The sequence below is a fragment of the Rhincodon typus genome, chromosome 7 (assembly GCF_021869965.1).
Source record: "Rhincodon typus isolate 14 chromosome 7, sRhiTyp1.1, whole genome shotgun sequence".
In the NCBI taxonomy this organism is placed as follows: domain Eukaryota; kingdom Metazoa; phylum Chordata; class Chondrichthyes; order Orectolobiformes; family Rhincodontidae; genus Rhincodon; species Rhincodon typus.
Window position 1 is genome coordinate 81513414 of NC_063338.1, and position 16604 is coordinate 81530017.

Sequence of the window (16604 nt, forward strand, 5' to 3'; positions counted from 1 at the left end):
TCGCACCCAGACTCATTATGCTACTCTATCCCTGTAACCCTGCATTTCTCATGGCTAACCAACGTAACCTGCATATGCCTGGACACTATGGAAAATTTAGCATGGCCAATCCACCTACCCTGCATAGGTGGGAGGAAAGGCACACAGACACAGGGAGAATGTATGAAGTTTGCATAGACATCACCCAAGGCTGGAATCGAACCTAGGTCTCTGGCAATGTGAGGCAGCAGTGCTAACCACCGAGCGACACTGCCGCCACACTTCAATATAACAAAATGTAATGTAGAGATTATAGAAACGGAGGAACTTAAAACTACTAAAATTACCATCACTTAAGAAAAAATCTTGTGCAAAACTACTGGGATCAAAGGCAAACAAGACCCCATGGCCTATATCAGAGGGTTTTTCAGGAAGTGGCAGCAGAGATAGTGGATGCATTGGTTATAATATTGCAAAATTCCCTGGATTGTGGAAATGTTCCAGTGGATTGGAAAAATGTTAATGAAATGCCCTTATTCAAAAAGGGAGGAAGCAGAAAGTAGGAAACCACAGATGAGCTTGCTTAACATTGTCATTGGGAGACTGTTAGAATCCATGCTTAAGGAAATAATAACAGGATACTTGAAAAGTCAAAACACAATCCAGAGAGAGTCAGAATTGTTTTATAGATGGGTAAATTGCATTTGATTAAATCATTCTTCAAAGATGTAACAAGAAAAGTTGATAATGAAGGTCTTACAGATGCAGTATTGCTGAATTTCCAGAGGAGATTTGATAACATGGCACACAAAACATTAATGTACAAGGCAAGAGCACATGGGGTTGGGCAAATACATTAGCTCAGACAGAGGATTGGCTAACCAACAGAAAGACGACACAGTCAGAATACATGGGTCTTTTTCTGGTTGGCAAACTGTAACTAGTGGGATGCCACAGGGTACAGATCTCCAGCACCTAGTCACAACCTGTATTCACAACTTGGATGCAGGGATAAAATATTATATAGCCAAATTTGCAGATGACACTAGAATAGGCAGGAAAATACATTGCAATGAAGAAATAAGAAATTTACAAATGGATATGGATAGATTCGGTTAATGGGCCAAAACGTGGCAGATGGAATTAAATGTGGATAAGGGTCAAGTGGTCAACTTGGTCAAAAGAATAGAAAGGAAATTTCAAAATGCTTTAATCCAGAAGGATCTGGGTGTCCTCATGCATGAGTCACAGAAAGCAAGCATGCAGGTATCACAGGTAATAAAGGAGGGCAAATGCGATTTTGGAATTTATTGCTGAAGAAATGGTGTATAAATGGTCGGGAAGTGGACTGCTGTTGCCTTTGTACAAGGCATTGGTGAGGCTGCGTCTGTAGTACTGCTTACAGTCTTGGTCCCCTTGAGGAAGGTTGGAATTCATTGGAAAAGTTCAGAGAAGTTTCACTAGATTCCAGAGATGAAAGGCCTGTCTCAGGAGGAGAGATTAAGCAATTTAGGTCTTGACTCACTAGAGTTCAGAAGGACTCAAGGAGATCGAAGATACGAAAAGGAGATTGACAAAATAGCCAAAGACCCATGTTTCCCCTTGTGTTGCAATCGAGGACTAGAGATTAAACAAGTTTAAAACTAAAGGGTGGCTGATTTAAAACAGAGATGAAAAGAAATTACTTCTCTCAAAAGGGACTTGAATCCGTGGAATTCACTACCTCAGAATCTGATGGGCACACTAGGGCATTGAATAAATTTAACAAGGAGATAAATTTTTACTCAGTCATGGGTTAAAGGGTTATGGGGAGCAGGCAGGAAAGATTGTGGGGTGGGGGGATGGGGGTGTTGAGACCGAGTTGAAATCAGCATGATCATATCAAGTGGCAGAGTAGGATTGAGGGACTAAATTGTCCACACCCTTTCTTAGATCTTATGTTCTGATGTAAAAAAAATTATATAGACTGCTTTTCGTCATTTATATAAATGACTTGGATGTGAACATAGCGGTATGCTTAGTAAGCTTGCGGATGACACTAAAATTGATGGCGTAGAAAACAGCGAAGAAGGTTACTTCAGATTACAACAGGATCTTGATCAAATGGGCCAATGGGCTGAGGAGTGACAGATGGAGTTTAATTTAATTAAATGCGAGGTGCTGTATTTTGGAAAGGCAAATCAAGGCAGGACTTACACACTTAATGGTAAGGTCCTGGGGATTGTTGCTAAACAAACAGACATTGGAGTGCAAGTTCATAGTTCCTTGAAAGTGGAGTCCCAGGTAGACAGGATAGTGAAGGTGGCGTTTGGTATACTTGTCTTCATTGGCCAATGTATCAAGTATAGGAGTTGGGAGGTCATGTTGCGGCTGTACAGGACATTGGTGAAGCCACTTTTGGAATAGTGCATGCAATTCTGGTTTCGCTGCAATAGTAGGAATATTGTGAAACTTGAAAGGGTTCACAAAAGATTTATAAACATGTTGCCAGGGTTGGAGGGTTTGAGCTATCAAGAGAAGCTGAATATGCTGGGGCTATTTTCCCTGGAGTGTCAGAGGCTGAGGAGTGACCTTACACAGATTTATAAAAATCATGAGGGGCATGGTTAGGGTGAATAGCCAAGGTCTTTTCCACAGAGTTGGGGTGTCCAAAACTAATGGGCATAGGTTTAAGGTGAGAGGGGAAGAGATTTAAAACAGACCTAAGGGGCAACCTTTTCATGCAGAGGTTGTGGCGTGTATGGAATGAGCTGCCAGAGGAAATGGTGGAGGCTAGTATAATTACAACATTTAAAAGACATCTGGATGGGTCGATGAATATGAAGGTTTTGGAGGGATATGGGCCAAATGCTGGCAAATGGGACTAGATTAATTTAGGATATCTGGTCAGCATGGACAAGTTAGACCGAAGGGTCTGTTTCCATGCTGTACAGCTATGACTTTATAGATACATTTTACGTATTATGCAGCACCTTAGTCACGAAATTGCCCCAAGGCGTTTTGCAGGTATATTGCAAGACAAAAAAAAAGACACCAAACCACAAGAACTTTTCAGTCAGATAAACGTGAAAAGGATGCCAACATTATTTACTAAAACTCTGAGAACTGCAAACATTAGAACTAAGCGCAAAATTCAGTTTGAGCTACAGGTATGTTTTAAGACAGTGTCACACATTATTTAACTTCAAGTGTTAGAAATCATAAAAAGTGGCATATCATTAACATAATAATGGTCATCACTTTACTCTCATGCAAGGTACCTTAAGCACCTTTTCTATTTAAAATGCCAACAAACAATCACATGGTCTAGGATTAAAAATAAATATGAATTTAAAGTTCACTATCATAAGATGTGTGCCATTATTTAGATCATGGATCAGACAACTTAATTATTCAAGATTTCACATTGCACAACTTTTTGTTTCTCCACACCCTCCAACCAAATGGAAACATAGCAGTATCTTGTGTGAAATGATTTCACTGAATCCACTCTACTACGTTCCCAACTGTGTGTGTTGTACTTTTGAGACACATTTTCCATTAGCTAAGCACTTGCCTACTTCCTGATGCATTCAACACTTATGGAATCAAGTTGGAAGCAATTTTACTTTTTTTAAAAAATTGCCTTTCTTGGCTGTGCAGCCAATTCCACATACATGAGCCAGCTTATTGGTATTAACCAACTTTCATTAATGCCAATATCTATATATACACTGAAGGCATTCTAGATGAACCTGAACTGAATTTTCATCACAAAACATGTGTCTTCCAGGTTCCATTAATTAATGATTAGAAATCGAAACAATGGCTGATTTTTACTGATCCAACCCTAGAAATACTAGTCCCACATTTGGCAACCTCATCACTGCTGGATGAAAGTCAGGGAGAATCAATCTTAGACGATGCCTGGTTTATGTAGAGGTTAATGCTCTGCCACACATAATATATCAGGTTACTGAACCAAAATGGGAAACATTGTTGCAGAAATTACGTCCTAGCAAGGTCACAGTTTTTCCTGAAATAAGGCATTTTTTCCCCTTTGTACTGTACCATTATTTAGAGTATTCTAAGTACTTCACAAATGTGTTTTATAATTTATATATATGGAGACAAGCCAAATAAAAAGAAAACAAACTTGCTGCAAGCACTTGCAACATGAGCTAAAATAAAAATGATTACAGTTCAAGAACACATGGATAGTAAAATAATTTGACAACTGTATAATCTTTGCAGACAAGCCAGAAAATGCATGCTATTATTTTTGGTTAGTCACTTACCTTGCTGCACTTCCTTGCCTTGCCTGACCTCAGCTATGTAATGGGGAATTTTCTTCAGCCAACACATGAAGTAGATCAAGTCAGTTGGTCACCAATGCGTTATATTATGCCTCCTGCAGAATCATACCGTATAAAGGAGGGCCTATGGCTCATTGGGTCCATGAGGACAAAAGCTACTCTAAGTTACACCAGTCTCGCTTTCCAGCACTTGTCCCGTAGTCTTGAATGTTGACACAAGTGCTCATCCAAGTGCTTTTTTAAAAAAAGGTTGTGACATTTAGGCATCAACTACAGTCAGAGGCAGTGAATTCCAGATTTCCACCACCCTCTGGGTGTAAAAAGTGTTTTCCTCAAGTTCCTCCTACACATCCTGCCTTTCACCTTAAAATTATGGGCCCATGTTATTGGCCCTTCAAGGAGAACAGCTGCTTTCCATCCACTCTGTTCATGCACCTCAATTTTAAACAACTCAGCCTCTTTCTTCCCCCCTCAGAAAACAACCCAAACTAATCTAGCCTCTCTTGATAGGTAAATTGCTCCATGCTGGGTAACATCATGGTGAACACAAAAACATGGGAAAACTCAGCAGGTCTGACAGCATGTCAGAAGAAAGCAGAGTTAGTAGAATCAATCGAGTACTCCCTTGTTTCTTTTTCCAACATGCATCACCTCACATTTATCAATGTGAAATTCCACCTGCCACTGACCTGCCCATCTGACCAGTCTACAGCCTCCTTAAACCAAGAAGTTCTTCCTATCAACTATTCAGCCAATCTTCACGTCATCTACAAACCAACACACCATTCCCCACTGCACATTTCCTTCTATAATACAGTTTCTGATAGACATCAATGCACTTCATAAAGTGAAATTAAAATCAGATGCTTCAATATCATATCAGATTTGCATCGTAAATTGTATACATCAATTTTACACTAAAAGTTATATACTGGGAAAAATAAAGTGGTTCAAGTTTTATTATAAGGATCATTCTTTGACCAAAAGAAAACAATGAAAATAAGATCCCTCAAAAACTAATTGCTTTACAAGAAATTTCTGCAAATTGTACTAGAATTTACATGATGTGGGTTTCCATGCAGAGGTAGAGCTTTATTTCAAGACCAGTACTTCGCAGGTCAACTCTTGTTTGGTTAGATACTGCAAAACAATGAACAAACTGCCAACTGAACAACCAAGGAAATAATATGCATATTCAATCATCTCTCTACCAATATTTAGACTGAGAAGTAGACTTGGGCAGTATTAGCAATAAAATCACACACCAAGCTGTTAAGATATAGACCATGCTGTTTGAAAGTGGTGAATTCAGCAGTAGCTTTCAAAAGGGAAATCGGATATATACTTGCAGAGAAAGAATAATAAGCAAGGCTATTGGAAAAGATAGGGGAATGGGATTAATTGCTGAACCATTTCAGGCAGCACAGACTTTATAGGCCAAATGAACACCACCTGTGCTGCTTCACCATTTTACAATTCTCATTTTGAAATTATGACATGCATTAATAACTTATGAACACACAGAAGCTGATGGGAAAAGAAATCAAAACAGCAAAAATTAAACCGCTAAAGAATTGGAAAGTGGGCTCTCGCTTTTCTTCATGAGATCAAAGAATGAATGCAATAAATAGGTTCAATTTATAAATAATTCAGTGCTTTCAATATGTAAAGTATACATTTCCATGAGTATTTCCAAGTTGTCGAGTTTATTTGTAGCATTTAAGCAACACAATATGGTTCACCACACAGATTTTTTTATTAAGCAACAAGTGCACATCTTGGTTACACAATATTGCTTCATGCTGTAACTTTGCCCCGAGGCCGTTATAAAAACACATACAATTACTGAATTATATTAGTCAGATTATTTTACAAAAGCAGTAACGTACTTGGTCAGTCTCTGGAATGATTACCTTATAGCTATTTTGAACCTGTATTCTTTCATAGAATGATCCAAACAGGAGAAAACTAAAATAAAAGTTAAATCTGAAAACATAAATAACTTGAATTTGTATAGGTCCTTGAATATGAAACATCCCAAGACACTTGATGTGCAACAATGAAAATCAGGTTTTAGATATCTTGGAGCATTGTGGGCCGGAAGAGATGACAAACCTGGTGGGGGTGGAATGAGGAGGTTAAAGAACAACTTGAAAACAAAGATGAGAATTAAAATTAATATCTTCTTGGAACAATATAGGTCAGCAAGCACAAGGGTAAATGATGCATGGGACATGGTGAAATTTAAGGTACAGATTTTTAGGTACAATGAGAGACACCAGTGAATAGAATACTAGAATAATCAAGTACAGAGTTAACAAATGCACAAATGAGCATCTCAACAGATGAAGCAAAATCAGGGTCAAGTTAGCTAATGCTACAGAGGTGAAAGCAGTGGCCTTATGTGCCACAAATGTGTGTTTGAAGCTCATCTCAAAGTCAATTAAAACACCAAAACATCATTCAGACAGTTGCCAGGGAGAAGGATGGAATAAAAAAGGAGTTTGAAGCATAGACCAAAAACAGCATCTTTGCAGCTCACAATATTTAATTGAAGAAAATTTCTACTCATCCAGTACTAAATGTCAGATAAGTAATCAAAAAATTTATTATGAGCAGTTCAGTCTGAGAGAGATGGTGATGAGCTAGAGCAGGATACCATCAGCCTACACATCGAAACTGGCAAGTGCTTTCAGATGATGTGATCGAGGAGCAGTGCAAAGATGAGAAATAGAAGATTTCCAGGAATAGATCTTTGGGGACACCAGAATCAGAGATAACCACACAAGAGAACTGAAGCCATGTTTGTTGAAATCTAAAGGCTCGTATGGTTTAGGAAAGCAGGCAACCATAAATGTTGAATGGTGTTGCTCTCTGACATTAATGAATGAAGCAGACGGCAATTTCACAGGCAGAAGTCAAATCTGAACCTGCTGCTGTCGTATTAAATATCAGCTCAATAAGGATATTAAAACTGCTGATCCCACTCTCCGAGATGATGAGGCCATGACTGCAAGTCATAGCCAAGACAGCAAGAAAAGGTCTTAATTTTAATCTTCATTCTATCTTCTCTACAGGCTTTTATTCCCAATGTAGAGGTGAAAGAAATAACCACTCAAAAAACCTAAAATTTAAATTAATAGTAACATTTTTTAATGAAGTCAACACGTAACTCTTGCATTCTAAGTGTAACAAGTTTAATCATTTATAAGTAACTTTCATACCATTTTTTAAAAAAAATCAGACGACTGCCCATTAAATTTAAACGATGCTAAATTGACCTAACTATATCCATACAAGATGCTGGAAACAGCCAAAGTAGCTATTTGATATCTTCACTATGGATAAATTAATAGCGTTATTCTCACTACGTGTACAATCTCAACAAGTTACAAGGTAATCTACCCATCAAGTCCAATAAGATACAATACCCAATTTACTTCATGTCCTGCAAAGTAAACAAATCAAATTCTATGAACTCACAAATGAATGATTCCTCAATTCATTAAGATATGCTGTAAATGGGGAAATAACCTAGAAAGGAGCTTAATCATTCTAATTGTTAAGGAGATGGTCTCTGCAAAATTCAACAGGGTATCAACAGCTTATTAAATTGTCCCTACGTATTAACATGTCAAAGTATGTTTTAGAAATACTTTAGAAGAATAATCAAGTAAATTTACAGCCTACAAGTATTTCTGTTCAGCTGCAGGCAAACCATACATTACAATGGAAAATTTTTGAAGTCAAAAGGAATCAAATGGAAATTTAGCAGTATAATTTTAAAACTGCACCCCAAGAATACGAGCTATAAAAAGGCAGTCAGAACAAAATTACTACATAACATAATTTTTATCACAATAAGTTACAAAAGAAAACCAACAACTGGCACCTGATATTTGCATTTTGAAGCAGTTATGTATTAGTCATGATCTGTCGGGTTAACATGTTTTTAAAACCAGCTCCCAACAGAATGATGTACATTTCTTATGCAGACTCATGAATTCAGTCAACAAAAAAGGATAAATAATTTCTTCTGCTAGCTGTAAAGGCCAAGTACCACGTCATGTGTTTTTTTAAAATCAGATATATATTGTTGAAAATTGAAGAATTTAATGACTGAAGTCAGCATCTCTTTGCTGACATGTATGTTGATTCTTTCAAATACTAAAAACCTAAGCAAATCAATTACTACAGACAAATTGTGCATTTGATTTTAAACTTGTAAATTTCAGTCTGATCTTACCTTTGCCAGTAGTCATATCAAACACCAGTCTACACACACTACAGAGCTCAGCATTAGCCCTGAAGTCAAGGGGTTTTGAATCAACGGGGTAAAATTCAAATCAAAACCTCGCCAATCAAACAGAGACACCAACTGTCAATCAACCGCAACGTTAAAGACTCCAGCTTCTTTTCAAATAAAGAGACAAAATGCTGTAGTGAAAGTCCAACCTTCAAATTAACCTGGCTCCCAATATTTCCTTCACTTGATGGTTTATAACAGTGACAAGACTTGAAGAACTGGGTTGGCTCAGAAAATATGCTGTACAACATCCTGTATTTGCTTTTCAAAAAGCAATCCTTGTCCCGAATGAAGGTTGGGATTACTGAATCAAACCATATTTTTCATACGAACTCAAGTATTTACAGTCTCTTCTGTGCATCAAAACGAAATTTCTAAATTCATTTACTCTAATTGACAGGTATGCTTGTTCCATAGCATGTTGCCACGAGTGACTGCAAACCAGCACAAAAGACTGAACATAATTACATATTACAAGAAAGGAAATGTCTGAATGGAGACACTAAATGATCCCCAATTACAAACACTTGCACACTGGAAATAGAATCTCTTTGGGGTGTTTAAAAAAAACACCTGCACAATTAACAGAAAGCAATAGTTCAAAAATATAATCAGCAATGTCAAATTTAAATTCAAAACTCTCAGCTCAAGTACCTTATTTCAAAAAGCCTAGCATTTAGAGCAAAAACAAAATTGGACCACTTGAGGGTTTTAAAAATAAAAAGTGCATAACTTCCAATTTACAACTTAGCTCAAAATATTCTAAAAGCCCATATGACAGTAACCAAACAATGAGGATTTTCGTATATGAATACATCTCTTGAAAATTCTGTTTTCTAGTTTTCACAGAAAACCTAATAGAATACATTGCATCTGGACAGAACCTCAAAAAAGCTAAACCACATCAAACCGAAATTCTTCATTCTCACAAGCGCTATAGTACTTACAACACTTTTACAACATCAGGATTGAACATTTAAATGCCCTAAGTTATACATTCAACATTAGATCACTTTAAAGCTACCCAATATATTTATACTGACAGATTTAATTTCCACTATATGTAATTTCCAAATGTCAGCTCCACTTACAGAAGTCACGTATATTTTGTATGATAAACAAAACCTCAATGTCAACTCAATTTCAAACTAAAATATCCGATTTTGCATCCATCACTTTTCATCATTAAAAATTTCTTAGCCTGCGTATAAAATTTATCTAGATGTACGTGTATATAAATGAAACCGGTCACCCTGCAATTTCATCATCTGCCAACAAGGTGACATTTACCCTGCATATCACTCACTTTTTTCTTCTATCACTTTTTCCTCAGCATTTGCAAGTATCTCCAATATCCAAATAAGACAGATTTAAACAAAGTCATCCGTCAGTTGACTTGGGTTACTTTGATGCCTTTAATGATGTTTTAACTTGGATGAACTCAGCAGATCTAAAACAAAAATCATTTACATTTGATATCCAAGCCAGATCTTGGATGCTGTAGGTATATTTGGTTCATGACATCTGAGCAATGCAGTGTATATTACTACTCAGGATACAAATAGTAGCAATAAGGTGGATGAAACAAATTTATTTTCTTTAGCTTTTAACAGTTATACGTTCAGTTGTGTGGCTCAAATAGTTAGTGTTAATTTCAAAAAGTTATTTTTGAGTAAAACATACCAAATTGTTAAAAGGAGCTATGTGACAGCAAGAGCCAATTTGATATTTATTTGTTAAAAATCACAACTAATTGAATTTTGAAAATAAACAAATGGAGCAAACAGGAGGCTGAAAGAGCAATGAATATGGAAAGTGGAAGAAAGGACAGAAACAGATTAAGGTTAAGGGAAACATTTGCGGTGTTCAGAATACACAGTATGTGTGAAGGGAAGAAAGAGGCGGCGGGGGGAGAAAGAGAGAGTCACGTGAACTCTCACGCACATGCAGAGAGTGCAAACACAAGAGAAGGCAGGGCAAGCTGTACAATGGAACACGGGAAATTGAGGACAAAGATCATATGAATAGTTCAAAAAGGGAACAGATAGGGATAGCAACGGATGTGAATAAATGGCATTAGAAGGAAATAAGATATTGGGAAGATGGAAAGAAGCACAAGTGGTGGAATATGGGGCTGCATTTTCCCAGAAATTTCAAGTACTGAGCGCAGCAACTTGTGGCTCTTCTTCCCACCAACATTAAAAAGAGAAAGATAAAAAAGGGGAAGAAAGAAAAATTGAGGAAAGTAAAGAAAAAACCTAGAAGTGAGACCCCTATAACATGCTTCTTCTGTTCTGGGCTAGATTTTCTCTCCTCTGCAATATTTTCTAATCTACGTCACTTAAACTTAAGTTTGTGGTTTCCGCTTCCTAAAACTCTCCTCTGCACTACAGACATCCAGTTTGTTTGCACTTCCATCAGTCACCAGTATGGCTTTATCATTCTCACATTGGGACGCAATGAGTCCACAACCACCATCACTCTTTTTCTGCCTGGCTCAACCTGGTTTTAAACATCATTTCTGTTGACACCAAGCATTTGCATGACTCCAAAACAAGGGGTATTGTCCCAGGAACTTATATGCATCCTAGATGAGCCAGCCTTTTTGTCAGATACATGGAACATGCTTTGTTTCAGCTCTACTGTTCTCACCCTCTACTCTTTTTTATGGTAAATGGATCACTATATCAAAAGGTACTGACTACTCTTGCATCAAACTAGAAAACTTAAATCAACTTTGCTTCCGATTTCTAGTTCTTTCTTGCTTTCATACAGTGCATTGCAGATCTATGCCTTCTTCATCCTCTCTGCCTCCATTTAAGGTATAGTGGTTGATTGGACATAGAGCAAATAGCCTAAGACCTGCAAAGCTATTTTGAAGGTTCTTCCCAACATGCTTCTTGCTTTTCCAAGTTTCATTGCCATATCTATATTTACAATAACTTTTGCATCTGTGCTTCCTATGTATCTTTTGTTCCCACCATCAAGGATTAACAACTACAACTACAACTACAACAGACTAGACCCTCAAATGGATCAATCTCATCTCAAACTTCTGTCCTTATACCTTCTTCACCATGGAATAAGAATAGGATTCCTCGTATCTTGACTATCCATCCCATCATTCACCACCTTCTACCCGTCAAATGTAATTTTTTGCCACCTCCAGAGCAATGCTAGCAAACACATCTTCCTGTCCACACTCGTATCATCATCAGGTGCTGTTCCCTTAAACTGCTATCACCTGCTTCCTTCCCACAGATCTTTCCATTTCAATTGCAGAAGATGTTACATGTGCTGATTTACTGCATCCTTTCCCACAGCTCAGGGTCCCAAACGCTCCTCCCAGGTCAAAACAGTGACTTCCACATTTAGTATACAGGTAGTTTCTCCTATAACCAATAGTTGCATTTTTGTGCGACCTCACTCTAAAAGGAAATCGCAACAGAAAAATAAAATCGTTATACTGTACAGCAGAAAGTTTGCATTATCCAAACACCGTCCATTATTCAATCGCGTAGACAAAACATATTATAACAGAAATACCTGTATTGCATTTTCCGCCATCTGTTTAACATTACGAAAACCAAGTGCAGATTTAGCGACTCATTCGCTGAGCACCTCTGTTCAGTCTAAAAGCTTGACCCTGAACTTCTACTTATTTGTTACTTTAATTGTCTGCCATACTCCAACATCAATTAAACGTTATGGGGCTTGGGCATCTCATCTTAAATTAAATACAGTACAGCTGCACATCTTCTTTAACTTGATGTAATAACCCATCAATATGGTTTGGTGTCAAATTTCTTTGTTAAGGGTGCTTTGCAGAAACATTAGGACATTCACTACTTTAAAACAGTGCCATATAAATGCAAGTTATTGGTGTAAAGACTAACATTCTCCATTATCTTTATAGTGACTGCATGACTAATTTCTTTTAAGTGTATATCCCTTTACATTATTTTTTTTGCTGGCAGCGCAGTCACATAAGGGTGCTGTGCAGCTAGGCAGCTTACAGAAAACATTGTTCGAGTCCTGATTCCCTCAGGACATGCAAGGGTAGCCAACAAATGCCGTTTCACAGGCACCACACAAATCCTGAAGAAATTTTGGAAGTGTCTCCTCTTTCAGATATAATATAGTACATAACTGAGCAAATAAGAAAAAATATTTTGCCGTAATAGGACAACAGTAGGGCATGAACTCAAGCATTTAATACATGTAGTCCATGAACAACTTTAACAAAATACCAGTGATACTATTCAAAGATCTAACAGCATCACATTGAGAGAAATGACAGCCTTTTTAAAATCAAAAAGTAATAAATATTTGTCATGTGTTAGGGATATTTTTCTTTCCACACTGCCTCAATTTTTAAAAAATTGCCCAAAAATACAAAATTAGATTCAGCCATAAGCCATCCAATCAAATAAGCCTGCAAGTTTGAATTCAGAAATTGCTTCCACCAGTAATGAAATGTCAGATGATTACAAAAGAAAAGTGTAATCAAGTGTCATCTGGAAGCTCATCCTGGTCTTTAATGTCCCCAATTTCCAAGACAGCATTAAAATAACAGCCCAGTTAACTCACCTGCTGCTGAAGACAGAATCATATTTCCAGATTTCTGAACCTCATCAAATTTTGCAAAAATTACATTCAACCTGGATAAAGAAAACAAATAGCACATTATGAACATGTAAGCATTTGTTTTGCACACTTAAAACAGCATTTTTAAACAAATTAGTAACATCGTTGAATTCACCAAGTATGGAAACCACAAGAACTTCATCATGAATACTAGGTACTAAGTTTCAAAGCAGCAGTTCTACCTGACTGGAAAGTAGCAAATATAATCCCATTATTCATAAAGAAGAAGGCAGAAAACGAAACTCAGCAGCAGCATGGTAGCACAGTGGTTAGCACTGCTGCTTCTCAGCACCAGGGACCCAGGTTCAATTCAAACCTTGTACGGAATTTTGCACGTTTTCCCCATGTCTGCATGGGTTTCCTCCGGGTGCTCTAGTTTCCTCCCACCGTCCAAAGATGTGCAGGTTAGGTGGATTGGCCATGCTAAAAATTACCCAATAGTGTGCATGGAGGTGCGGATTAGGTAGGGTAGCCATCTGGGGTTTGGTGGGGTGATCTGTTTCGGATGGTCTTCGGAGGGTCAGTGAAGACCTGATGGGCCAAATGGCCTCTGTAGGGATTCTATGATTCTCAGCGAACTGTTAGTATCAGTCCTTAAAGTTACAACTGGAAAACTCAGGATAACTGGGAACAGCCAGCATGGTTTGGTGAAAGAGAAACGTTTAATCAATTTATTAGACTTCTTTTGAGGAGTATCTTGCATCAAAGTTGACGTACTGTACTTTCCAGAAGGCAACTAATGAAGCATCACATGAAAGGGATTCTCAAAAGTAACACAACTTAGCCTGAATAGAAGATTGGTTGGATGGTAAAAAACGGTCTGTGAACAAGTGGGTCTTTGTCTGATTAGATGAGAGTTGAGGGGGTATGGTCACTAAATTTGCTGACACAGTAAAGACAGATAGGAAAGTATATTGTGAACAATAGTCCCCTTAAGCGGCACGGTCGCTAGGATGGCTCATGCATGATAACTGGCATACAGACGCACTGACATCTGGTTCTATAAATGTGCTACTGCACACTGACCTCAGAGGTCCACAGAGTATTCCATTATCCAACTCCCAAAAGCCATGATGTTTTATTTGCAAGTACAATAACATTAAGTTCTTAATATGGCAGATATAGGATAGTTTCTATAATGCCAGGACGAGGAAATACAAACATGTTAATCACCTTAACCAGATTGAACATGTACTAATTTTTAGTTTACTTCCCTCATTCAAGCGGGAGATTTTTTTGAATGAAATCAGACTGAGCTATGAGATTGAACATATGGTGAGGACATAATTTTAGCATTCCTAAATATTTAGGAGGTTTTTTTTATATTTAGTATCAGCATACTGTTGATCTTGCTGCCCTACTGGTCAGCCCTGACAGCTTTGTCAACCTCGTAGCTCAGTAATTAAATATTATAAATTTGTTTGCCAATCTGTAATTCCTTTTGGACTCAGTACAACAAAATAGAATTGATTGACAGTTGTTCTGTTTATGCCATAATCTGGCCTCTACAAACATGCAGAAATGAAAGGCTGTCAAGTCCTTTATAAGATCATAGCTGGAAGCAACAGACAAGAGCTGTCAGCACATATTGTCAACCTCAATATTGATTTCAGGAATCCAAGAGCTGCTACAGCTGCAACTCAACATTCCCCATCAAGAGACAAGAGTCTACATGGAATATCAACAGCATAGCTTCATAATTCAGTTTATCTCTCAAAGACACTGGTGAATGCAAGCAATGAGTTGAATTGAACTCTAACTCTGCATTCTTTTCCTGGATTAAAACAAACTCTAAGCAGATATGAATGCACTACTGCAATTTATCACAAATAATAAAACAGAAAATACCTGCAACACTTAGTTAAGTCTGACCGGAAGTCAGGGAGAAGGTAGAGTCAATATTTCACGTTGATAGAAGGCAGACTATCTACAAGATACACTGCAGAAATTCACCAAAGATCCTCAGACAACACCTTCCAAATCCACGACCACTTCTACCTCGAAATACAAGGGCAGATACATGGGAATACCAACAACTACAGGGTCCCCTCCAAGCCTCTCACCATCCCAACTTGGAAATACATTGCTGATCCATCACTGTCGTTGGGTCAAAATCCTGGAATTCTCTCCCTAAAGAGAGCTACGGACCGTAGCAGGTCAAGAAGGCAGCTCACCATCAACTTTCAAGGATAACTAAGGACAGGCAATAAATGGTGGCCAGCCAGTGATGCCCATAAGAATTAAAAAAAAAAAAGGCACTTCTGCTTTGCCATGCACAAAGAACACAATTATCTTTCAACTTTCTTGACGTGAAAAAGCACCAACCATTATCAGTCTTCCTGGGCTTGTCTCAACTTCAATGATTACAGTTAAAAATCAACTCCGGTTTTCATCATATCAAGACACGGCAATCTTAAGTTAATGATCCTTTTACTATACAGTCAATTTCAACATCATATTTACAGCATATATATTTTTACATATACACATCATTCAAATCTTCCTAATGCTTAAATCTGAATGCAATGTAACTGTGGTAATGCCTACTACCACGTGACAGATGGATCTTTCAACTAACAATGTTATGAAAGCAGTCTTATGTAAATTTGGAAATTTCTTGGATTACACTCAAATGATATTTGGCACTGCCTCAGAAGGCAGTGAAGGTGGATCACTGAATTTTTTTTTTTTTTTTAAGGTGAAGGTAGACAGAATCTTAGTGGGCATGGGAATCAAAGCTTATTAGGCAGGGATAGACGAATACATGGAATTCAGAATGCTAACAAATCGCCCATAACCTTGCTGAATAATAGAGTGGATTCAAGGGGCCAAATGCACATGCTTATGCCCCTAATTTGAACATTCATAAAATATGATGTTAATTTTGTTGACTGTGCACAAAAAAAAAGAACTTTGCAGGAGACCTAACATCAATTTTGACAAAGATATTTCAGAGACCAAATTCAAACTTATCGAAATTGTGAACCACGACAAAGTAAATTAAGTGATTGCAGTGTTACCTTCTGCTAGGAGAAGATCATCTCTTCCGACAGCAAAGCTAAATAGAGCCTATGACAAGTTCACACAGACAGAACTCCCGCTTACCGTGAAATCATAGCTTGTGTCTTTACATCACGGCAAAGAAGCTTTAGATTTATCGTTGTAACTTTTTTAGAAGTCGAGATTTTCCCAGTTTAAACAGACTAGCCTTTAACAGGGTCGGAGACTTTGGACAGTTCTAACTCAGTCAGAAACCTTCACAGAGAGTCCCAGTGAGCAGGGGAATTGGCCATTGGAACTTGGAACTTGAAACTTCCAGGCAATTCCCCCGCTCACTGGGACTCTCTGTGAAGGTTTCTGACTGAGTTAGAACTGTC

General features: G+C 37.7%; 1 protein-coding gene across 1 annotated transcript in view; it reads right to left on the reverse strand.

Annotated features, from left to right (window-relative positions):
• LOC125483530 (CLIP-associating protein 1-like) overlaps positions 1 to 16604 on the reverse strand; it is a 62730-nt gene that overhangs the window by 37559 nt on the left and 8567 nt on the right. The window contains exon 2 of the mRNA XM_048599251.1: positions 13171 to 13241. Coding sequence (XP_048455208.1) covers positions 13171 to 13241 — 71 coding nt within the window. The remainder of the gene's footprint in view (positions 1 to 13170; positions 13242 to 16604) is intronic.